This window comes from Osmia bicornis, chromosome 1 (genome assembly GCF_907164935.1).
Source record: "Osmia bicornis bicornis chromosome 1, iOsmBic2.1, whole genome shotgun sequence".
In the NCBI taxonomy this organism is placed as follows: Eukaryota; Metazoa; Arthropoda; class Insecta; order Hymenoptera; family Megachilidae; genus Osmia; species Osmia bicornis.
Window position 1 is genome coordinate 12,800,620 of NC_060216.1, and position 25,771 is coordinate 12,826,390.

Here is a 25,771-nt window from a genome sequence, read left to right on the forward strand (position 1 = left end):
AGAGTCGTGTAACGTTTGTCATTCTCGTGCTTTCGGCTCGTTAAACCATGACAGAGACCGGAAAGCAGCGTCGGGGCGCTGCACGAAAGCCAGAAACGCCGCGACGCGACGACGCGATGTCTGTGCGGCTTCGCACAAATTTCACCTCTCTTCTCTTCACGAAACGCGATTAAGTCCGCTGTATTTCTAGTACTGAGTGCGATTCATTTTTGAACGATGACGGGAATCGATTCGGATCGGTTAGGTTCCGCATCGCGAGAGGCTACGTTCGACTTTTTTAAATTCGTTTATAGAAAATGACTTCTTAAAAAGAAGAATTGATCCTCGCAAAGATATATCGAGGGATGCTGAATCATTGGCGAACCGGTAAGCGGGGCCCCGCGATTGAAAATTCCTGGGTAGAACATGGCGGCTGGGCATTGATTGGTCGGTAGGGTTCTCAGAAAGCACCGCTGAAACGGTGCTGACCGGCCAGCCGGTCAAACCAACTCTGCAGCTGACCAATCCTACTCCATAAATCATATATAATATTAGGTTTCTATATAAACTTTCTCGATGTACAGGATGTTTCTAAAGAATCGCCTTGCGCGGCGGACGTGGAGCACAGTATACGAAGAGATTTTACCTCACCAGTAGATCTTTGGGTGAATGGCTGATAACCTTGAGGAGAGCGTCCGGAATGCGGTGTAAGTCGGTTGTAAGTTTTTCTTTTTAAATCACCGTCGATCTCCTCCCACTTGGTGGCTCGGTACCTCGGTTAATTGCAATATGGCGAGCAAGAATTTTGTTGCCCTCGCGCGTGCCGATCGTACGAGGGTAAAGCTCGACTCGACTCGAATCGACTCGGCTCGGCTCGGCTCGGCTTAGCTCAGCTCAGCTCAGCTCGTCTGTCGGCAGAATTGCCGGTACACGTCCCTGTAACTGGCTTACACCTGCTAACGACTCCGTTAATAGAACCGCCGGCCGACTTGGTGTATTAAGGAGAACGTAAATACATCGGGACTTCTTAGGCGAGAGAGAGTACCTACCACGACGAATTCCTTTCTCCCCGTCGTCTTTTCGCTCTGGACCACACGCGTCAACATGGAATCATTGGGAACGGAAAATCACGCTATTATCGTGTTGTCGTCATTCGATGATGGGAAAAAATGAATAACTGCGCGAAGGAACGGGAGACGTCGAAATCACCGCTGGAGGTTTCATTGACCGATGTACAGAGTGTCTTGCGAAAGATGTACACCGCGAAAGGTGTCAATTTTTAATGAGAGAAAAGAAAATCGACATATCCTTAATTATTTTCAACAGTCGGTGACTTCGTGTTCTGGGTGTATAAGATGTTAAAAAAAAAAGAGAGAGAGAGATTTATCTTATCGCATACGCGAAACTGGCGTTTATTTTATATACGATTAAATGATTTTAAGATGGCATCAGTGATTGCATACGCAAAGTGTCCGACCGAGAAAGCGTTAAATCGGTCGATCAGTAAAAGCGGAATCTTCTTTTTTCCTGTTCGAAGTAACGGGTGTACGTAAGTGGTTTATTTATAAAAGAATACTGCGCAAAAAGCAGAGTTTAATCTGCGGGTTTCTCGATTGAAAACGGGGAGGAGGGAGATGCTTTTAATAGACTCCAGAGAGGTTCAGGATAATAGCAACGTTGCTACTGTTTCAGTAGATCGCGTCAACGATTCGATCGACCCCATTGGGTCTCATCCTCGATGCTGTTACGTTTATTTTTAACCCTGCTCGCCTCTAAATAGCACCGTATCATAGGTCACCGTACAACTTGCTCGCTAATCCTTCCGTAATCGGGCAAGTATAATCGAATCGAATCCTTTCTATCTAAACACTTTGCTATCCGAACTTAAGTTTTCGTTTACCCACTTTCTAATTTAGCTTGAATTTGGTTCGAAGCGATTTCCCAAACTTTTTCGTGTCTATCTGATCGGTTCGCATAGAAATGAATCTTCTCGCCGGAGTGGTCAGAAAGAATCGACCCTATGGAAAGAAACTCATTAGGTTTCGCAGAGTCGACGATCTTATCGAAGCTATCAAAGGATGATCGCGGTACAATGGCCAAAAACCGGCTCCGATTAGTGTTCACAGATAAAAGTTTTTTAATTGCCGAACTGTCCCTTTTTACTTTGTATCAGGTCTGACCAACTGCCTGCCTCACGGGGAATGATCTTCTTTGACGGGAAATCAGATACCCGCTGGGATCGTATTCATCCCTTGCCAACCGGTAAATGCTCGCGCTTTAATAAAATTTTATTTTCTTTATTAACAGGTGAGGCACTTACAAATCTGCTGTCAATAGCCACTTTGATTCTTCTTTCCTTCGCAAATAGTTGATTCTTTCGCGCAGCCGCCGATCGACGCTCCGATATGTATGCACACTCAAAAATTATACAATGTATACAGGACGAGTGTACTTTGTACGAGATAGACAGCAGACGATACGAAAAGCAGATATTTAGGTATCTTAGAACGAGAATGGGTCCGCTGTCGGCGACCTTTCTTAATCATGCTTCTCGTACCTAACGATATTTAACTGTTGTGTGGGTCTTTTGTTTACTCCTGACCATCGTACTAGAAGGGTTTTGCAACTTAGTGTTTCGAAAATATTGACAATTAAATATATATCCCTATATCGAGTCTGGTTTTTTAACCGCGGCAAGGGATTACGTCAAGATCTGCAGTCGTTTTTGGCAAACCGCTGAAGAACGGAAGAAGAGTAAACCGGCTTCGACCAGATACGTCTGACTGAGGTGCATATTAAGTATTACCACGCAAAATTCCGTAGCGTTGTACACGGCTTACTACTTACAATGTTAGTCAATTTTATAGCGCGTAATTGCTCGGTAATATCGACAGCAATTTTGATCCGTGGCTCCGTTATTATTCGTTATAAAATTTGCTCTTTGATCCTGACAGGATCGGGAGGAAGAACCAGATGGTTCGATCATGATACAATGATTCAGAACCACACGAATTTCTCATGATCGACACACGCTCACTCTGATAATTTACTAAACTGTACGTTGTTTGTGTTCTATTGAGTAACGGACGGTACTTAGACTTTAGGATCTGAGTGAGATAGAAGACGTCAAATGGCGAAATTGTTCCTTCTATCTCCAGATACTCCTGGAGGCATGTGCTTCTACGGGATGTTAAAAAATATCCTGAAGACCTCTACACCGCTGGATAGATCACGAAAAATCGAAGTGAAAAGTTCTGTAGCATTTTTCTATGGGATCAGTAGTTTAGCCACATTTCGTTGTTGGAAATTGAAAAATTGACCAATCAGCGCGCAGCTTGAGTGGCAAGACCGTAAGATCGGCGTATGCGTAAGCGCGACGTTCAGCGGGTGTAGAGTTCTTCAGGGTATTTTTTAACACCCTGTATACAGAAGAATACGTCTGGAAAGTCGGCAACGCACGGTACTTATTGTTAGACTCTCGAGTTTTTGTTTCTATGTATATCTACTTATAAATTTCAACTTTTTACCGATAAGTTTCTCATACCGTATCCATACAAAATCCTTGCGGTCATTTTAACAGTTGTACTACAATTCTTTTGGTCGATTTTGTGAACCTAATCAACCTAACGCTTATCGCGAAAATCGTGACATTCGCTTGATAGACAAACGAAAACAATCATTTTATACGATATTATGTGCAACAAATTATTCGCTATTCCGCTGTTGGCGGTATCTGAGAGAACTGGTTGCACGTGGTAACATTATTGCACCATATTAAATAATTGTCACGTTTAAATTAGAACGTAGGCTTCTGGTATAAAACTCCAAATAATTTGCGCGTGGGTAAATAAAAAACAAAACGCGTGTAACTGTGCATAACGCGACACAAGATAACAGTAGCAAATTACGCTTTTCGTGCACAGATTCCAGGTACATTTTTTATTTCTTTCAGCAATCCGTTGTTGCGCAACATTTGCTCACGAAAGCAAAGTAGAATTCGATTTGATAACGAGGAGAAACCCCCCTTGCCGCGCGAGTTTATACGATACCCATGTAGAATTGATATCGTTTCTGCGTAGACGCGCAACGATTAGATACCAGCTCCGTGTAATTTGTTTTATAAACTTACTCCGTATGGAAAGGGTTGAAAGGGAAAAGCGGATGCGTGGCAAACGTTTACCAGCCGCGATTAGCGTTATGCGACTCCATCGACTAGCTGAAATCGCTAAAATCCGATCCACCCGCGCTTCCTTGACGCGGTTTCTTCGTTTTCTCGCGTTCAAGGTGTCGCCTTTCACATGGAATCGAATTCTAGTCGCGTACGAAGAAAAATCGCCAGGCTCGTATCAGGCCAACGCTATCGCATAATTCAAATTGACGCAATATGTTTACTCGATGTTATTTTAGCTGTTAGTTTAAGGGAAATCCGAGTAATAACCCCCTTCCATCTTCAAAGATAACAAAATGTCCGGATGTGCTCTGATAATGTAAATAATAACACAATTTTGTTTTGAAGGAGAGAAGTAGCAGTGATAAAGGCGCCGATTGACCGGCCCTTCGTTTTTTTTTGTTTTTTCTTTTTCTTATCAGTCAACCGTCAGATCGTTAGACGATAAGCGGAAGCTCGGTTGGCGCGTGGCAGCAGCTGGCTGATTCATTATGAACACATAATCGGCAGTGGTGTAGCAAACGATCTGTTTCAGCTTTGTCTAAGCTTACCGTTCGCCCTTCCTTCGCTAGGAAACCGTGTCGAGAGTTAAATAAAAGAGCGACAATCATGATTTTTCGTTAGTCATAATAACGAGATATTATCGCAAATCGTTGAATGACAAACATGCCAAGTGGGCGTCCATGTAGGCGTCGGGTGACGTTGATTTTCGTTTCGAGGCCGTCGAGGAAAATGAGCCTCTCCAATCAATTCCCTCTGTGCAGATGATTTTTTCAAATCTTCCATCGTTCCAACGACGCATATTTTCATTTTTCTGGCTCGGTAAGACGGATGACGGAGAGAAACGGGGAGACGCGATCGCGTGGCTAGATGAAAACTGCCGCCCTCGTGTTTATTATCCCAATGCCAGCCGTCGTTGGCGTACGTATTTTTAGCGCTCGTTCCGTTACAATCGAGCGTGGCTGGTGTAGTCGACACTTTGCTGTGGCTCGTTCCAGGCTACGATGTAACAAACGTCCATCACGGTCGGGGCCGGTAGACGACACCGTCTGTCTGCACGTGGACGAACACGCTCCTTCTCTGCGTGCATTCCAAAGACGTCAAGCCGCGATAATTCCTCCACCAGCATTCCCAAGCTCCTTAATTCCTCGGCTGATTCGGCGTTTCTACGCGCCCACCAACACAGCAACCACCCATCCTCATCAACATTCTGTTCGGGTTACCTGGACGACTCGTGGTTCCGCGATGGGGACTGAATCTAATCGTTTTTTTTTTTTTTTTTAATATACTTGTACAAGAAAAATTCATCGTTCCCTGGGAATATGTTATTCGAAAATTCTGAATCAAAGTCGATATTGTAGGGAGAGACGACAGACGATCCCTGCCCCAGACGCCTATAACCCCGCTTTTCGGAACTCTTATACAGTATCGCCTCGAAATAAGCAACTCGCTATCCCCTCTTCTTTGTTTCAAATGGCCCGCAAGGTGAGAGGTCCGATTGACGAGTGACGTATCTTGACGATCTTTCATTCGTCAAGCCCAATAGCATACCTGCTTCGTAATAAGCAACTGTTCAGTCCCGAGCGAGTTGCTTATTTCGAGGTAATATTGTATATCCGACCGCCAGCGAGAGAACCGATCCATCGCACTGCCACCTGGCGATGGCCGACCCGAACTAACTTGAAAATTGACGAAGTTACCTCTTACGCGGATAAGCAATTGCTCATAACTTTTAAACTATTCAACTACAAACGAAACTTTTTTTACTACAATCAACTACAAACGATATCCTACCATTTTCCGTAAAAAAAAGTTAATTTTTTGAAAGTCGGGTGCCAGGTTCACATGGCTCTTTGTTACGGCAGGAAGTGTTTGAAGGAACTAAGGACTCGGCGTTAATCAAATGCCTGATTTCTAAGGTTTGAAAGATAGGAATTTTAAGAGTATCTGACAATATCTTCTACGCGTTCTACCATGTCGTCTGTTGATTTGTTATCGTTATTGTCATTTCGAACGAGTGGCCCGAAGACGCAGGGTGTAATTGGTGCAATCCTTGGAATCGTTTGAATAACTTGTACGTATAAATTGATTCGGTTTTGTCGGTAGAGGAGGCAGAAGGGAAGGCAAAACGGATATCAGCGATCTAGTCGGGTTAAAAGACAAGGTTGCTCGACCTTGCCTTTAGACGAACCATAATCGGTTACGTTCGCAACGCATCAATCAGACTGGTGAAACGTGATTATAATCCGTATTAGCCCCCGTTTTTCTCGACTCGAAATAAAGAATTTCGTTCGTTTGCTTGTTTGTTGCAGTGTGCCAAAGTATCGACATTAGGAACAGGATAAGTAATTTTCAAAGACTGAAGGGGTGCCGCTTAGTCGAAGGATTTGTACAAATTTTGCTAATTGAAGAGGTTACGGGGCTCGCCAACATTTCATTCCCGGAACTGAAGGAAATTACCGGATACTTACTCTTGTACAGGTAAATAGAACTTTCTAAAAGTTACTTGATACACTCGATGACGAAAAATTGTCGATCAATGTTTTTTTATAAACGAAAATGAAGAAAAAACCAGGAGAGTTAGGACTGAAATTACTCGGTCTAATAGAAACGAGCAGGAATCGCATTGTCCAGACGACTTCCTTCCACCCTGCTGGCTCATTAAACTTCCTGTCGGTTGTACGTTGTTATTATCTCACCGGTTCCTTCTTTCTTCACTTTCTCCACTGTTCGTTTTTCCCTTTCTGACCACTTTTTTACAGCATCGTAAACTACGCGGAGCCGGATTTCCCATTCACAAGCACGATCGCGAGCACGGCTTCTCCTTTTCATCCCTCTTGCTCCCGTTTGGTTGCAGGGTGATGGGGTTATCTAGCATCGGTCAACTGTTCCCTAACCTGACCGTGATTCGTGGCCATTCATTGTTCATCAACTATGCCCTTGTCGCGTTCGAGATGATGCATCTTAAAGAGATCGGCCTCCACAGTCTGACCACGGTCGTGCGGGGTTCCGTTCGATTCGAAAAGAATCCTGTGCTTTGTTACGTGGACACGATCGACTGGGACTTGATAACTATAGCTGGCAAAGGAGAGAACATCATCTCGGTAAGTACGGATACGTTCAACTTGAGCTTTCGTTACTTTAAAAGGCTAACAATAAGTCTTGTAAGGTTATAGGTTAAACGGCACTCTAGCTTTTCCCAGGATAAATTTCAATCAGAGAGTCAGAGTCGTGCGAAGAAAGTAATTAGACAATTTCGTTGTTATCGTTATGGTCAAAGTTTGTAGGAACGGGTGAAACGCGCCGCGGCATGACATTTAGAGACGAGTTTCGTTCCTTTGGCACAAGAATTCCATTCTAGTACGGCAAGAAATCGCAATCGTGGCTAATAGCGGTTCCTTCTGGCACGAGCCAAGTTACCATCTTGGCAGAAATTTGCCATCCTCTACACGGCTGCATTATTCCGTCGAAGGAGCAACGAACCGTCTCGTTGGCATCCTCCCGTCGCGTCTGTAAACAATTCCATTTGGCCGAGAGTAAATAATCGTACATCGTGACAGGCTACTGATCACACGAAACATCTACACTGTGCACGCTGCTGGAGATATAATTTTTGTAAACGGCATATATCGGAGAGAGCGCAGTATTTCGAATATTTTTTTATAAATTATGTTAGTTTATTTTACACTTGAATAGGTGTTCTTTGTCCAAGAGTAGACAGGTCAGGTTTCCGCGAGGATCGTTTCGTTCAGGGCCAATTGCTTCCGGTCGCGCACGACATCCGCGACGATTTCAACCGGCGAACAGCAATAATATCAGCCGGTTCCAGCGTAAATCAGAGAATCGCTGCTGGCACCGGTCGCGACAGACTATTTCTGGCGTAGACCGACCGAGTGTCCTCGGTGGCAGGGTAATAATATCGTGGTCGTGTTGTCCACGAAGAAGGTAGACCGTGTCGTTTTCGTTCGTTACCTTCTCTCGAATCCAGCCCTCTGCACGCCATTTACAAAATCTGAATAATTCCGCCGATCATTCTATCGTTCGCGAAAGGTAAAAAATATCCAACCCGGATCTTCCGCTTATTGCAAAAAGACCTCTAAAACGCGAGGACCGTTCGTTTAATTTGGCCATCGACGTCTCTGTATCTTTGAGAGCGTCGAGGTGTTAAACACAATAGTCTGAGAAATAAATAAGCCGCCGATGGATAGTATTCGCGTGAAACGCGAGCTTTGTGCGTTAAGGAGTTAAAAACGAGCTTTAGAGATCGAGGGGACAAGGGAATCCGTCGGCGTTAATAATCGCGGCTGAGTTACGTTCTGAATTATTTCCCGTGCGAGAACGAGCTTGCGAATTTAATGAAAAACCGAGCGAACGGAACGAATGAGCGCCGCTTAACAACGGCAAACGACCCCTTTTAATCGGCAAGTTTTATTAAAATTTCGATTGTTCGCTAATTGAAATGCAACGGGCGACTGTTTCGTTCGCGACCTACCACCACGACCACCTCGTACATCGTGGTTCTTTATTGATTTACCCGACGCTCACGTGTATTACTCTGTATTACAGAGTCGCGTACACTCGCCGCGTTTCCGCCAGATGAATCTCTGACATTTTCACTCGACCTCTCTGTACGCGTGTAATTCGATGATTTTCCCCTGTGCGCTAATTAATCGAAACAGCCAGGCTTCAAGTAGACCATCGCTATCAAAGCTATGCAAACTTCGAAATTGGCAGAACTTTTGAAAGAAATAGAAAAAATGTTGAAAGAAAACTTGGCTGTTTAAATTTTCTCTCGCTTTCAATCGACTCGATAGAAGAGACAGATCGAGTCTGCGAGTCTGATCGATAAAACGTGACCGGGTCAAAGGGTTAATTAGTTTCCGGCTGGCGGTGGAAAAAATTCGAGCGTATCGAGGGTCGAGGGTTCGTTGTCGAGTTTCGAGCTTTCAACGAGTTGAGAGCAACGCGTTAAAGCTTACTCATTGTTCCTTCGAAAAAACAAAAAAAACAAAATGTACTCACTCTATGATTTTCAAATCCCCTTCTCTTTTTTTATTATTTTTTCAATAAAGAACGTAATACCTCATAACACCCCTATCTTTATTTTTTATTTGTAAAAAAATATTTAAGCAAGTACGATCGCTTTTTCTTTTCGCACTATTGGAAAACAAAAGTTGAACAGTTTGTTACGTACGGCGGCAAAAAGTTCGCCGTGTAAACGCGTTAAGTGGCGGATTAGAAGAACAGGTAGAGAAGAAAAGCAGTGTTTATCGTATCGGCGTATGGAAATAATAGTTTTAGTTAAGACGATGAGGGAAGTAGAGTTCGACGGGAATAAAAATAAATAATAGAAGGCGCCAGACGACGTATCGATCCGAGGCTATACAACTCTACAGCTTACACGAGAGTTAAGGAATTTTTCTGTTCGATGCTCGGTTAACGATGAGAAGGTGAAGTTATCCTTCCCGTTTTTGGCACAATGCATTTTTGCCCGAACGAACGTTTTCGGCGCACGAATACAAGAGCATCTGACGTCTCTGCGTTAAAGAAGCGTGAATCGTTCGCGAGCAGATACCGCGAGTTGCCTAGTTAGGTTTAATAATTATCTTGTTTGTTTGCAGGGAAACAATCGTAAGAATGGATGCCCGGTGTGCGAGAAACACTGTCCGCAAAGGACGACCAAACAGGATGAGTACCTGTGCTGGAATCAAGAACACTGCCAACGAAGTAATCATACCTGCATCTCCTTTTTTTTTTTTTTTTTATTTGAGTTCCACAGCCGCACCGTGAATCGTTATTAAAGACACTAATACGAAATCACCTTACCTGCTTCCCCTTCCTTCTTCCTTCTTTGTCCTCGCACAAGTCATACTTTATACTTGCTACGTGTTATTTTATCGATCGCACCGCGTTCATTAGCAGTCTGCTCCCTCCTGAAAAAATTACGGGGAAAGTTTGCCACGTGTCTCTAGGAAATAACGTGACAGAATTTCTTCCCGATGAGCCAGTTCTTGATACCTGTCCGTGGGGTGTCCGCACGCGTAAACTTGTTTATCCGGAAACGGGATATTTTTCCTTGTATCCGTCGAAATTAAACGTCCTTTCAATCGTTCATAATTTCCCTCTCGTCGAGAGTAATACTCTCAGAGTATACTTCCGGAATTCGCCAGCAGAGGGATCCGTCTGCTATGTCTTTCTCGCGAGTACTCGCCTGATTATCCGTCCAACTCGTGTTATAATTTTGTTGCTTCGCAAAAAATTTCCTTGTTTGAAAATGATACGGCATTCATCTGACTGGGTCGATCGATGTTTCAATTTCAGTATGCGACCGAACGTGCGAGAACAACGCTTGCGACGAGACAGGAAAATGTTGTCACCCGACGTGTCTGGGTACGTGTACGGGACCAACGAATCGCGATTGCGCCGTCTGCAAGTACGTGGTTAGCCTCGACAATGAATGCAGGGAACACTGTCCGAACGACACCTACGAGTTCATGGATCATCGGTGCATCGACGAGGACAGGTGTAGACGGATGGGGAAACCTCGCGAGGCGATGTTAAACGTGAAGAAACATCCGTACAAACCGTTCAACGGCAGCTGCGTGATGGAGTGCCCCCCAGGCTACATGGAGGACGAGGAGGTGAACGGCAAGGGTACGTGCAAAAAGTGCGAGGGTCCCTGTCAAAAAGATTGCGCCGGTGCTAACGTGGACAGCATCGCCTCGGCCCAAAAGCTACGCGGTTGTACGCATATAACTGGTAGCCTGGAGATCCAGATACGGGGCGGTAAGAACATCGTCAAGGAACTGGAGGATGGTCTGAGCACCATAGAGGAGATCGACGGATATCTGAAGATCGTACGAAGCTTCCCGCTAATATCTCTGAACTTCCTAAAGAACCTACGCGTGATACGAGGCAACGACATCGACAACTCCAAGTACACTCTGCAAGTAATGGACAACCAGAATCTTCAGGAACTGTGGGACTGGAGCTGGCACAAGGACATACAGATATTGTCGAAAAATGGCCCTGGCAAGATCTTCTTCCACTTGAATCCAAAACTGTGTCTGTACAAGATCGAGATACTCCGCGAAAAAGCGGGTCTGCCCCCGTTCTCGGACTACGAGGTGGTGCCGAACAGCAACGGCGACAAGGTGGCCTGTAACGTCACCGAACTGAAGACCAGGGTGGGCACAAAGTCACCGTGGGGCGCGGTGATCGAATGGGAACCTTTCATCCATCACGACGCGAGATCTTTGCTGGGCTACGTGGTGTACTTTATCGAAGCACCGAATCAAAACGTGACGATGTACGACGGAAGGGACGCGTGCGGCGGCGACGGATGGAAGGTGGACGACGTGGCTGCAAGCACGAACGCTAACCTGACGGATGCATCTAAGATCCCTGGCCGGCAGGAGAAGAACGTATACACGCACTACTTGTCCCAACTGAAGCCCTATACCCAGTACGCTTATTACGTGAAGACTTACACGATTGCCACGGAGAGGTCCGGAGCGCAGAGCAAATTAATGTACTTTAGGACGATGCCGGAAGCTCCTAGTTCTCCCAGGTCACTTTTCACTTGGAGTAATTCGAGCAGCGAGCTTCACATGTCCTGGTTACCGCCACTTCACAAAAACGGAAATTTGACCCACTATCGGATCTTTGGTAGATGGGAGCCCGACGATCCCAACTTCATCGACCAAAGGAACTACTGCGAGGAACGTAAGTAAAGTTTTCCATTCTCTTATATTTGCGTAAAATCCACGGGAAACAGAAAGCAAAGGCCATAGAATGGGTCTTCGTACCGCAACAATAATTAGAGAGCCTCGATACCTTCCGTATACCTGTAGGATCCACGGGCATAAGTGGTCTGGGAATACGATGTTCTTAGCCACTGTCATCCCCAATTCCACGGACTTACTAATAGCGTTTGCAATATTGAAACGAGCCGGATGTTCCAGCCATACTGCTGCCGGACAAGAAAGCGATCACACTGGCGGAGGAAGAGAGGAAACGGATGGAGGAGGAGAAGGAGCAGAGCATCACGCCGGAAACTGAGACCTGCGAGTGCCCGGACCGAGAAACCGATCAGACTATTCGAGAAAAGGAAGCTTCCAGCGCAATCGCTTTCGAGGATGCGCTTCACAATCAGGTCTACGTGAAACGAAAGACCAGCATAAGAAGAAAACGCGATCTCGACGAATTTTCTTTCCTTCCTTCGTCTAGGAAACCGAAATCGGTGGATCAGGTAGAGTAGTCCCAGAACGTTCAAGTTTCTAACGACAAGGAATTTCTTCAGGTTCGAAATCACTGATTTTCTTTGAAATCCGCAGCCTGTCGTGGACAAATTGGAGAACGGCACGTATGTGGTGTTCGAGCGTCTGGTAACCAGTACGAATCTCTCGTTCGTGATGAGAAATTTGCGCCACTTCGCCGCCTACAACATCGAGGTGCAGGCGTGCAGAGCTCAAGAAATGAACGACACGTTCAAGAAGTGCTCTACGAAGAGCATGCGGACCTACCGCACGTTGCCGATGAAGGCCGCTGATAATATTCCCCCGAATACGTTCAAGATGAGCATATCCGGCGAGAACAACAGTCTCACGATGGTCACGCTTCAGTGGGACGAACCACCGCAGCCGAACGGTCTGATCATCACCTATCAAATCGAATACAAAAGAGTCGACATTCAAAACGTGAGTCGAAAGTCATGCGTAAGCCATCAATCTTCGTCCCAGTCATCCGATTTCCTTTTACGCTTTCGTTATTACCCTTAAAAGTAGCAGGAATTAATCGACCTTTGCTCCGTCTTCTTTCGAATCTCCATCAAACAGTTATTTCCCTCTTATCGTTAGACGAGTCCCAAGTACGAGTGAAGGGTTTGCCTGTTGCAGTACAAACCAACGGTAGTCTGCATCACTAGACGGGACTTCACGAAAGCTGGTAACTTGTACGTCCTGAAGGAACTGCCATCCGGTAATTACTCCGTCAAGGTTCGAGCTACCAGTCTGGCGGGCTACGGTGACTACACCCAGGTCAAGTACTTTTACATCGACGAACGAAACGCCCTGGGCATCTTCTGGATTATATTCTGGTTGCTGCTCTGCGCGATCCTCATGGTTCTCAGCTTTGCTACGTTCTACGTGTACAAACGCAAGTACATGAGGAACGTGCCGAACGTAACTCTGATAGCCACGGTGAATCCCGAGTACGTGAGCACCCCGTACGTGTTGGACGAGTGGGAGGTGCCTAGAGAAAAGATCGAGCTGCTCAGGTCACTGGGCAACGGTTCGTTCGGTATGGTGTACGAGGGAATAGCCAGGGACATCGTGAAGGGCAACCCGGAAGTACGGTGCGCCGTGAAGACGGTGAACAAGGACGCTACCGATCGAGAACGCAGCGAGTTCCTCAACGAGGCCTCGGTGATGAAGTAAGTCGAAACGAAAACCGCGAATCCTTTGTTAATCAGACTGATTATTTCTTTATTTTCGTAGGGGTTTCGACGCTCACCACGTGGTCAAGTTGCTGGGTGTGGTTACTCGTGGTCAACCAACTTTGGTCATCATGGAACTGATGGTTAACGGTGATTTAAAGACGTACTTGAGACGCCACAGACCAGGCGCCTGCGAGGAAACGAATGTACCACCGAGATTGGACCGAATACTCCAGATGGCGATCGAGATCGCCGACGGCATGGCCTACCTTTCCACCAAGAAGTTCGTGCACAGAGACTTGGCTGCGCGTAATTGCATGGTAGCCGAGGATCTGACCGTAAAGGTGGGCGATTTCGGAATGACCAGGGACATTTATGAGAGAGATTACTATCGAAAGGGAAGCAAAGGTCTTTTACCGGTCAGATGGATGGCGCCGGAGAGCTTGAAGGATGGCGTGTTCAGTAGCTATTCCGATGTTTGGAGCTATGGGGTCGTGTTGTGGGAGATGGTGACTTTCGCGTCGCAGCCTTATCAGGGTTTATCGAACGATCAGGTGCGCGTGTTGCCTCGTAGACGATAACGCTTCAAGCATGAATTCCAACTTACTCAACCCGTCCATGTCCTATTTTCTACAGGTTCTGCGGTACGTGATCGAGGGCGGAGTCATGAAACGGCCAGAGAATTGCCCCGAATTGTTATACGAACTGATGAAGAGGACTTGGAGGCACAAGGCGACCAAACGACCCACCTTCATGGACATAGCGACCACCTTGCTGCAACACATCGACTCGGATACCTTCAAGTTGATCAGTTTTTACCATAGCACGGAGGGAATCGACGCTAGGAATCAGACCAGATCGACGTCGCCTCAAATCGATCAGTAAGTGTAACTCGATAACTTCTAATCGATACTCCAATCGAAGGTGCGAGTTTTCATCCGGTGATTTTGAAAATTGCAGACACCTGGAGTTGGCCACTTTGCAAGACCTGCAGGAAGAGGAGGCAGAGGGCGAGGAGGACTCTCCATTGAGGCAGGATTTCGACGACTTTGCGAGTTTCGAGCCCGGCAGTATTAAGAACAGTTTCAGTCCTCACTACAGAGTGGACTCTTACGGTGAAAACTCGAAAGCGACCGCCAATTGCCACGATCTAAACTCCTCGAACGTGCCACTGAAGGCTGGCTTCGATGATTTCGACGGTGTCTCCGCGGATTCTGCCATCTCTGGAAAAGATGCGTTGAACCTGCCCTTCGTCGAGGACAGCCTCAAGTCCGTAAAGACTTCGCCGTTCATAAACGCGAAGAGTGGGTCGCGTAGCAACCTCAGTCAATTGTCGACGAGCAATAGATCGGGCAGCCCGAGGAGCACGGGCAAACGAAGCTTCCTAAGTAGTCCAAATTCGTCCAAGTTGACGAATCCACCGGATTACGAGAACGGTAGCCCGGAAATCCTGTCTGCCGTCGAGAAGAAGGAGACTGTACCGTTACGGGTCGATTTCCCATCCATGGACGCGATGGATATCGACAACGGGATCGAGAAGAAGGAGACGATCTCGACGGTCGAATACGTGAACAAACCAGAGACGTTGAACAACGGTTACATCGGCGGTGCAACCACGTAGTCTTAACGCGTTCGCGGCCCGAGTTTGTCGCGACTGAAACTCCAAGACACTTGGAATTTCTCAGCTCGAACTGACTGATACACGCTCGCGTTGATTGCTGGGGGCAGCGAACGCGTCCATCGTCGAGAATCATGTTATCTAGTATTTCTATGATCGAACGTACATGTTCGGAAGGGGCAGTGTCTGTGCAACGATTCCGCAAGTTATCATTTCTTAACGCTAACGTTCCAAACGGAAGAAAAACAGAGTCTTGACCAGGCGTGTTTTGCACAGACTCGAGCAACGTCTTTTAGAATGAGAAGATTTATTATCAGTAAGTTGTATCTTTTAAGCCTTTAAACGCGATATTTGACTTGGATTTTTATTCTCGACATTAACGGGATTGCTTTCATACGGCCGTCTCTCTCTCTCTCCCCCCCTCTCTCTCTCTCTCCAGGTGTACCAGGTGTCATGTCACTCTCGTGAGAAGCATCAGTTTTAAATACGTATAAGCTCGTTAACAGCAGACACTGCCTTTTTTATGCTGATGGAAGAAAAAGATGCGAATGAATGCGAGACAAACGAAGACAACTGGCCAAATTGCAGCCATGTACGCGAAACGTTTACGTTAATTATTTCTTACGTGTATCCCGCGTTCGTTTCGATCGCGAGGCGATCGAACAACCGGGAAAACATCGGCTTCCTTTCGTTCATACCGCGTTAGAGAATTTATCAAAGTGGCGATTAGGCGAGCCAATTAATCCACGGCTACGCTACGATGATTCTATGCGTATATATTTTACGAAGGAACGAACGCACGGATGAACGCGCTTAATTGCCACTTTGCAAGGTTTTAGGCTTTTTACCAGTTACACTGTCGTATATTATAGATTAGGTTACGTTCGTTAGGGAGAGAGAATATATAGCTGGACGCAGATTCAGAATGAAGAGTCGTTAGTGAGTATAGGAGACGAAAGAGTATGAATCTTGTCGCTTTTTCTCTCGCGTTCGGCTACGAGAAAGCTCGTTTCATTCTACTCCTCGAAATCGTGCAATAGAATTGTTCGCGGTTCATCCACGACCCCTGCCGCCCTTCTCCATTGGTGCTAAACGCGAGCGAATCGAAAGATGAAATGATAAACGAGAACGGGTACGAATTTTCTCGTGACCATCGCGCGATTACGAAAAGCGGTTCGATGGATATTCAATCGGACGAGAGAACCCTCGAATCGTCGAAGATAAAGTACATACATACGTTGACAAAAAGCCCTAGATGCAAACGAGCCTCTAACACAGAAGACTGATTAGCTAATCCCATTTATTACGCCCGTATTCGCTGAGTAAGTTAAACGTTATCGAACGAAATGGTAGAAGTTCCATACACGTGTATATGTATATACGTATTTTCTCATCTTCGCAACGGCTATTCTACTCTGTTTTTGTTTGTTTGTTTTTTATTATTATTTTTTTTTTATTATTATTTTTTCCTATTCTCCTTCGGTTCACGCTCGTCAAGTGTATCCATTATGCCGGCAGTACACGCTCGCCGAGACGACCCGAGATCAGGCGAGCACGAGCATGTACTACTTGATGGTCTCGCCTCGTGTTCGGACCGCTCGGCCTAGACGCGAGCTTTCAGGACGAGTCAAAGGAAGCGAAGCCGACACTAGGTGTACACGGGTAGCCCTCGCGAGAGTGTACACGGTGCTCGGGAGATCTCGCGTTCGAATCGCCTCGGCGAGCGTGTACTGCCGGCATAAGATATTTGACTAACCGGATATTCGAATCAATAGCCCTAGTATCCACGTAAGATGCGACCTTTCTCCTTGAGAATCACTACTGTCGCTCGTACTTTGTTCCTTTCTCGCGTCCTTCGCGCACGTCTGGTCGAAAAGGGTGTTCCGCGATACGCGAAAAGCCACGAAGGACAACAACATTTGAAATTCATGGGAAACTTCTTTCCTCGACCTCGCGGAACGGTCTTTCTGCTGGCGTCGCGAATCAGTAATCTAAACCGCTGTAACGAGATTCGAGCACCAATGACCTAATACCAAGTACCTATTCTACTCTGTCTCTAATTAACACGCTTTAACGCATCACCGTACGTTTCGGTCGGAGCAACGAGAATCGTACAAATACAGAACGGCGCGACACAGCGTCCGCTCGCAGAGAAGAGCGCAAAAGAGTTTCGATTCGACGTTTGCGCTTTTTTCAAATTGTCTCGACGAAAAATTGTCGGTCGGAACACGCGCTCGTTTTCTCCTCGTCGAAAACAAAGTGCCAAGAAGCGGAACCGACGAGAGAAGGCTCGACGTCGCGCGAGCACGGCTGGCCAGGAAGCTTATCTGTTTTTTCCCAGCTTACGCTCCGTCTCGCTTAACGTTAACGCGCGCTATACAAAACAGAATACCCTCGTTCTCGAATGTTGCGTCCCGCGAAAAGACGCGCGTCTCTTTAAACGCTTTAAGTTAAGGAAGAAGAACGGAACGCGAGCCGCCGATCCGTCGATCAGACGAATCACGCTCGCGTGACCGATCGTTGTATTATAAACTTTTGTCAAGCCTCGCTCGTATTTCGAAGTATTTAGTGTAACACGGATTAAAAAAAAAAACAAAAAAAAATTTAACAAACCAGTTAACGCTTATCGTTAGATCGTATTCGTACTTGCGCGCGTGCATGCGCGCGGCGCTCGTCAACTGCGCATGCGCGGGTGCGCGCGCAGACAAATCCGTGTACGGCGCTATAAGATTAATCAGAAATGTTTCCTACGGAGCGACGAGTTCTCTCTATATCATACAAAATGCGGCTCGTGGCTATAAATGAGAAAAAAGAAAAATGAAATTTCTTAGGCCTATAATACATATAGTTTTGAGATCGTGTAATATATACATATACATCTATGTATATTAAGAACGAAGATGTTGGTAATTGAGAGGAAACACGCGTAAGGTTTTCGAAAGGATTGCGCGAGATCGCGCGTATGCGTGCGCGTGTCTCTTTGCGCACCATTAATATTTTAAACGGTGAACGAGCGAATGAATGTGCCCGTGTGTATGTGGGTGAATGTGTGGCGACGTAAACACGCGAAAACGATGCTACCGATCGCAGCGAGACAGGAACAAGTTCGTCCGGCCGTCACTGACATCCGGCGAGTAAGCGCGCGCAATTTGACTGTCGCCGCGAGAACGCGTCGAATATTTCGCAATCGATTGATCATTGATTGCGAAACGACAAACGTTTCATTCCTCGATTTATCCAAACATCTCCTGTTCTCCGATCATCGCATCCATTCGCGGGAATTCTTTTGGAAAAAGTTTTTACGTCAAATCACTGGTCACTCTCTCGGAGAACTATTTGACACATGGTATTTCATTTTCAGAAGCTTTTACGTTTAAGTTTATCCTAACGATTAGACGTTGCGAGTAATGTCTATATTTCCTTTCCTTTTTTTTTACATTTTTTTTTTTTTTTTTTTTGGATGGATTTATAGCGTGTCTCTTTACCTTGAAGAGAACAGCGTTACTTATGATAAGTATGATACACGTCGAGGACTGTCCTCTTGTTCCTATTCCGTATCGTTTCAATATTTTTTCCTCCTTGTTTTTTGTACTCTTAACTCTGCAATTTACGTACGATTAGTCATAGATGTAACACGAGTAACCTAAGATTTTTTTTTTTTTCTCTTTTTTTGCGACAATTTATGATTAAGTAAAGTTTAGTAGAGATACGTTCAACGATCGGGCAAAATTCGACGACACTATTCTTCCGAGATTTTCTCCTCGAGGATCAAGATTCTTGCGTTATTTCCTTTTTTTTCCATTTTTCTATAACGCGCGAAGTTTGCCTCTCGGTTCTGTCCAAGATCGATTCCTCACGCGACTGCTCAATGTTAGATTGCTCAAGCCCAATTATTAGATTGCGAAACCGATCAGGGAAACATTGTCGCATGCTCCGTACTGAGATTGAACTGAAAAAAAAAAGAAAAAAAAAAAGAATAAGAATCGAACGACGAAGAAAATCTGATTCCTATATTTCTTTTTTCCATTTTCACATCGTTTCATCCCTGTCCTTTCTCCATAGAGACGTTTAACCTCGCGATTTCATTCCCTTTCCTGATAACGTTTCGTATCCGCGATTCCAGTACGTATGCATGTATGTCTTACTGGACGAAAAACGGACAGACGGACCCCCCCCGCCCCCTCCCCCGACTTCCACAGAGTTGACAAACTAATTTTTATAGGGATCTTGTAGGCGAAGTTTTTCTACGCTGAACTGTATTTTGCATATTGCATAAGGACAAGAGTCGAGAGAATATTTTTAAAAAACCGTATCGTGTATTGTTAAATCCGACTTGTTAAAGGACGATCGTACTCTTAGTATTGTTACGTTTAAGCCCGTGAAAAAAAAAAGTATCGACACGAACGCAAGCCTGTTTTTTTTACCCGGTATCCTCGCAAAAGGATGTACTCTCTGTTGTCAGGGAAGATCGTTTTCTTGTTTTTTCTTCATCGAATCGATCGACTCTGCTCGTTCCCTTTTTCTTTATTTTTCCTCTACACTTTTTTTTTTTTTTTTTTTTTTTTTTTTTTTAATTGTCATTACGTACACGTGCCTCCTCTGTTGAGGTGATCGACGTATACTTGTTCGTTAGACGGGTGAACGTTTTTTCCTATTATTTATTTATTTTTTGTACATACATTATTGTCCTATTTATTTGTCAATAAAGAGCTTGCGATACGCGGATACAAGATTGTCTAATCATCTAACGCCTTTTGTACCTTCTGTCACTTTGATCGAGTAATCGATCATTGAAATTGATGATTAGTAACACGTTCCGTGCCATTGGGATCATTAGTAACCCATTGAGATTAAAGACAGAATGGGGTAATTAAATTCAAATATGATCCAATTTTTGAAAGCAATTTTACGTTTTCTTCGTGGATCTTAAATTTCACGTGGCATAGAAAAAATCTGAGAAGACAGGAATTTTTCTTGTTATCAGGTGTAATTATCAAAAGACCGTGGTGTATAATAACGATGCAATTTTCCAACGGTCCTTGTACCTCGTGGCCTACTAAGCGAGATAATTCCTTTTCAGGAGGGACAACGAGCCTCTGAATGATGAGACACGCCTTATTGTTTCGCAATCCCATCGTTTTCACGGTGGAATTTGAAAACGATGGTGTTTTTCCTACCGGATAACACGTCGCGTGCGTGTATTTGAGAAATAGAATCCTCTCGTTTCGTAACTGTTTATTCGAAACGACGCTAACGACGACGGAAAACAGCTGCTTATGCTCTCTTCGGTTCGCTTGGATTTGAAAGCGAACGAGGAATCATTTATATTCGGAATTTTTTCAAGGAACGTTCATTTTTCTTTTCCCTTTTTTTCTTTTACACGAAACGTTAATGGCTTGCTTTCACTATCGTTCTCGCTGGCGACGAAAAGAAAGCGCTGTAACTCGCGTCCTCTTTCCAACAATCATCCCCCTGTTTAATCTTCCCACGGATTAACTTATCAAGGTGGCGAGAAAGAATCGTCGTTATAACGGGTTAACCCTGATTTGTAGCTGTCACGATTAGAGACGTTAGGCGGTGCGCAAAAGGGGAAGAGAATTATTTACCAAATACAAGTTTTTTAATAAAAACACTGTTTTGCGAATGAACGAAAAGGTGATTCGAGTTTTGCTTTGGCCCCACTCCCTCCTTCGAGCGATCTAAGTGTCATTTGAAAAATTTGCAAAACGCAGGAGTGTAATTTTCTTTATTCGTCCGTGCACCCACACAGGAATCTCTGGTGAACATGCAACATGCAGTCCGTTCACCGAGAGACTGACCTCGATTCCACGTTTCAAGAACGTGCCTTTTCGCGTCACGACTCGGAATCGTCGCGACCTTTGCGATCCTCTTGTTCCACGATGACGATTTTACCATTGGAACGCCACGGATTCCAATCACGAATCGTTCGTCCATCGATTTTCACGTATCGTTCTACGTACAGTTAATCGACGAACGCCTCCGGCCTTTGCCTCGATTCTGTTTTATGGACTGGAAAAAGGGGTTAAGGAATCGTGGCGAAGACGTCATTAAGTACGAAAAAGCAGCTTAAACGGTAGAGCATATTTAGATTTCTGTCCACTTGCCGGACTTCGGAACACTCTGAAGTGCAGATGTAACAAGGTGATGACCAATCGACCACGTGCTCGACTCGTGTCGAGTTCCAGAAAAGCCTTGTTACATTCGAAACCGAGGATGCACCACTACTCTTTGAGGAAACACGCATGGCAACTCGTTGTGGCCAATTGAACGAGCATAACTGAAAATCGATGTGATTTCCAAACGAACGGAAATCGAGTGCAACGCGTGGCCAGCTGTTGATCGTTAAAAGCTCGTCGAGTGGAACGAAATTCGACTGGTGTTGCTGCGACGGAATAAGAAGCGGTTGCACCATTCCTCCGATTAATAAATAATGGCGCGGTGAAACGAGCATTTAATTAGATACGGTCTCGTTAGAATGCGTCGAAAATGGCAGAAGCTTCACGGTGAATGGGAACGTGATGCGTCGCTGAGGAAGGAGCCTTCGTCTCGGTGAATATAAAAGGCTATTAAACTGTGAGCCTCGCCGAAAAAGCGATATTCAAAGTTAGACGGTTGAAGAGATGGCCTGAACCTGTGGGTACCGTTACTACCTGTTCCTCGAAGCATCTCTCGTTTTATCTCTGTTCAGAAGGTAGAGGCCACAACTTCTCTCGCGGAACCCATCTTGACTTCTTATTTCTCTCTGTCTTTCTTCCGCCGCCTTCCGTCGTATCTCTCCCGTAGTACCTGTTCCTCGAGGACCGCGAAATTTCAGGTTCGTTAACCCCTGAAAACGCGTCCTTTCCAGGGAAACGCTTGCTCCTTTCTTTTTTTCTTTTTTTTCCTTTTTCTTAATTCTACCGTTTTGACACCTATGCTGGGAACGGTGCGACTCGTTGCTTCTCGGTGAGATGAAGCCGAGAAAAGAGCAGTGACCAGAAGAGTGGCAGTGTTTTAATAACGGTTACAGATGCGTTAACACTCGGACGCATCCGACGAGATGAAATTTTAACGAGGAATCGTGTTTCTATAGTTACAGCTCTTTCGGAGCCAGACACTTTTCAAAATTATGATTGCCTATTGTATATTCGCACACTTTCGTCTAATTGCCAAGCCGATCCTGCGATACGCGATCATTACGAATATTACACGTTCTACTACACTGTCCTAAATTCACAAGCCACCGAGCGAAGCATTGTTTACGTCACTCTCTAATAGAAAACCTTAATAATCACGAAAAATTGCATCGAAGTATCTCATTTTCAGGTCACGTGTAATGAATTCTCGAATAATTGAACTGGTATAAAATATCGAGAGACAAAAAAAAAATGGCTATACGTGGCGCTGTGATTTGGATCCGAGGCACGCAGAGATCGTTGTCCTCGTTCAGAATATGTGCGCGAAACACCTAGCAGCTCCGATCGGAAAGTCACCTGCCGCATACCTTTTGCTCCGTCGCCGGAGGCGGCAGCCTCCGCTCTTTCTCCGAAAGGTACCGACCACCAGAAACAGAGAGAGAGGGACACGATTCGCGAAAAAAAGATTCGCTTTCACGAAAGTCCAAGCCGCCTTTTCGTTTTCCCGCATCATTCTCTGTCTGCAACGAGTATACCGTGCGTACGATTAGAAACTTTTCACCATTTTCCAATCGGCTGAAAACATTCCTCGCGGTATAATAAATCAAGCCTGTCAAACAGATATTGTGCGCTGAAAGCGGCAATATCGGTCTACGTAAATCAATCCTGAATTCGGTCGCATAGAGAAGTCATTGGTTAATTCGCGATGCTACGAAAAGTACGTCAAATCGCGAGCATAGTGGGACAGGAAACGTAGCAGGAGGTAAAATTCTTGGCACGAAACGATGTTGCACCGTTGCTCGAACTGTTCCCCGGTTACCGCCTCTATCTTGCCGTAGATTCCGGGTTTAAACGGTTCTCCGGAGAATCGTCGGAATCATCTGAATCGCATCATTAAATCATCACGGGGAAAAAAGAACGACGTACGGTAAAGACGAGAATCACGATGGAAGGTATTATAATTGAAGAAATATACAAGCACACCCTGTATACTCGAGAAACTATGAGAGTTATTTAAAAACGAAGACACGCCTACAACAAAAATGTCCCATGGAACGTAGCTGGGTTAACCGTGAATTTATTAAATCCTGAACGATCAGGAAAATGATCTAGGAGAATGTAAGGAAATCTAAGTGAAATAGGTGACACCGATGATATAGGATAAAATGGAAAATCTTGAATTGATAAGACGGCAAGCGAAATCAAAGGAGCGCACCTTGCGCGGTGCCGCTCGTTCCAGCAACCCAGATCTCCGTTCCGCGATGGAAATATACCGTTAAAACTCGCCATGGGCCCGCAATCGTTACTCCCGTTCGACGAATCCTCGGCCACCAGCTATTCTCACTCCCTCCCCGCCTTTGATGATCGATCAAAACCCATCGCGATCATCCGAAGATCGACCTCACCGTGAAAACTGGTCCCGTTTTCTTCCCTGTAGCCACGCGTTCCGCGACAAATGGGTCGCGACGACCCCGCGACGAATTATCCTCGCGGAGAAAGCGAGTTCACGAACTGCAGCAACGATACGTTTCTCTTTGACGAGGTGTCTATACAAAATAAGTAATGAAACTTTTGAAACGCCGCGCCGCCGTGGGAACCGGGTACCCAAAGTAGGTATCTAATTTGTCAGCTTGCTGCATATTAAACGAACCGATTTCGAAAGTCTGGCGCGATTTCGTGATAGAAAATTATCGCGAATTTGTAGTTTGAAGTTTGAGAAAAGTGAAAAACTGAAGAAACCACAGGGATCCCTTTAACGCGACGCAACATTCTCACGGCCATCGCCGCTTTCGAACTCTTCTGCGTCTGCTGGTTGCATTGTTGCGGCTTTTGCATAATTCCACTTCCGGCATTCCGCTCGTTTTCGCCCGCTCCCGTATCCAACGACCGGCACGGTTTTGCCAGCAGGCGAAAGTGCTTCTAATGGTAAATAATCAACAACGTTCGATGAGACGGGTGGGAGGGAAACGTCAATGGTCGAAGGAACGGTCCGGTCGGTCGCGTCGGCTAGCGTGTACCGAGTAAGTACACGCGGGTATCCGCGACCCGGCTACTGGATTTGTGGTTTCGCAAAGGGGGCCAGTGGTATGTCGGACACGTCTGACAGGATTACTTGCCAGCTCTATATCGGTGAGAATCGATTCGACGTAACTCGAGTATCCCGTTGAAATATCGAAGGCCGTGCCGCGAGATTCACTCCGTAAATCCTTTTTTCAGAATCCTCAAGGTAATACCCATCGCGCCGAAGCTTTGATGATCTCGCACGAAATTTCATTCTAATAACACGTACTCGAAACTTTCAACGTAACCCTGATTAGCTTTGTTAGCGTGTAGCAGGAGTGTGGTTAGTCGCGACCTCGAGGCGGCCGCGATTTATCGAAGGTACTCTGGAATCAGTGGACGACTAGACCCGGTAAGAGAGAACCGCAGAGCGTAATAACAGAGCCACGGAGAAGAGGCGCACTGAGAGTACGCCTGCGGCACTTTTCTCTCGACTTAATCGTTATGGAAAGTCCGAGGATAATATGGAACGTCGCGTCGGTGCGCCGCAGAATCTTGTATCCGACGCATTCTCTCGCCAGTCGAGAAAGACGAACGTTTTTAACTTGCTCTTTTTTTTCTTCTTTCTACGTAAATTCGAACGTAACGAGACGATCTTAACAGTTCGATGAACTCGAACAAAATTTCAAATTCCGGTGCGATCTTTCGGTTTGAACAAGTGTATAGATACAAGGGAACGTACGATAAAATTAGTGATTCGAGTATTTGAAATGTGAGGTACCGGCGAATCCCACGAACTCGTGCAAGATCAATGGAGAATATATGTAGATGTCCTTTTTCTCGAAGCAACGAGCCCCGCATTGGAGATCAAGGATAATACACAGGTACACCGCAGGAATCTCGTTGGATCGGATCGGCTGGTAGCCCAGATTGCCGTGGGACCGAAACCTTCTGATACTCTGCAAAACCTCGACTCTGAAAATCTCTGCAAATTAGAACATTCCTCGAGATCCATCGGCCTTGATCGTTAAAGTTCAAATGTAAAAAGTCAGACTATCGGTCTCTATCGCATAGCGTACCAATTAAAGCAGAAAGCTGTCGCATTAACCATCAACGAAATTCATCTAAGGATGGTATAATGAAATTGTTGAAAAACTGGAAAGAAGGGGACTCGGATGGGCATCGGAGCGGGAGGAACGGATGGGCGCTTAGCTCGCGGCCAAAGGAGGTTGAGTGAACGGGGCACTCTGGCGGACGACAGACGCACACACACACACAGGCCTCGATAGTGGAAGAGAGAAAGAGCAACGTAGGCAATAAGCGAGAGAAAGATAAGGAGCGAAAGGGGAAGAGAGACGGTGGACGGTGTTTGTAATCAAAGGGGCGATCCGCGGTGCGGTGTGGAAGAAAGTCAGCCTACTGGGGAGCCAGTC

General features: G+C 45.6%; 2 protein-coding genes across 2 annotated transcripts in view; both read left to right on the forward strand.

Annotated features, from left to right (window-relative positions):
• The window catches only part of LOC114872829 (insulin-like receptor), a 41,424-nt gene extending 26,214 nt beyond the window's left edge, over positions 1-15,210 (forward strand). The window contains exons 3-12 of the mRNA XM_029180483.2: positions 6,460-6,628; positions 7,005-7,251; positions 9,769-9,874; positions 10,469-11,872; positions 12,112-12,398; positions 12,484-12,846; positions 13,045-13,580; positions 13,645-14,137; positions 14,220-14,464; positions 14,544-15,210. Coding sequence (XP_029036316.2) covers positions 6,460-6,628; positions 7,005-7,251; positions 9,769-9,874; positions 10,469-11,872; positions 12,112-12,398; positions 12,484-12,846; positions 13,045-13,580; positions 13,645-14,137; positions 14,220-14,464; positions 14,544-15,204 — 4,511 coding nt within the window. The 3' untranslated portion in view covers positions 15,205-15,210. The remainder of the gene's footprint in view (positions 1-6,459; positions 6,629-7,004; positions 7,252-9,768; positions 9,875-10,468; positions 11,873-12,111; positions 12,399-12,483; positions 12,847-13,044; positions 13,581-13,644; positions 14,138-14,219; positions 14,465-14,543) is intronic.
• A 225-nt stretch (positions 15,211-15,435) lies between these two features.
• The window catches only part of LOC114872772 (serine-rich adhesin for platelets), a 43,087-nt gene continuing 32,751 nt past the window's right edge, over positions 15,436-25,771 (forward strand). The window contains exon 1 of the mRNA XM_046286618.1: positions 15,436-15,517. The gene's annotated coding sequence lies outside the window, so the exon portion shown is untranslated. The remainder of the gene's footprint in view (positions 15,518-25,771) is intronic.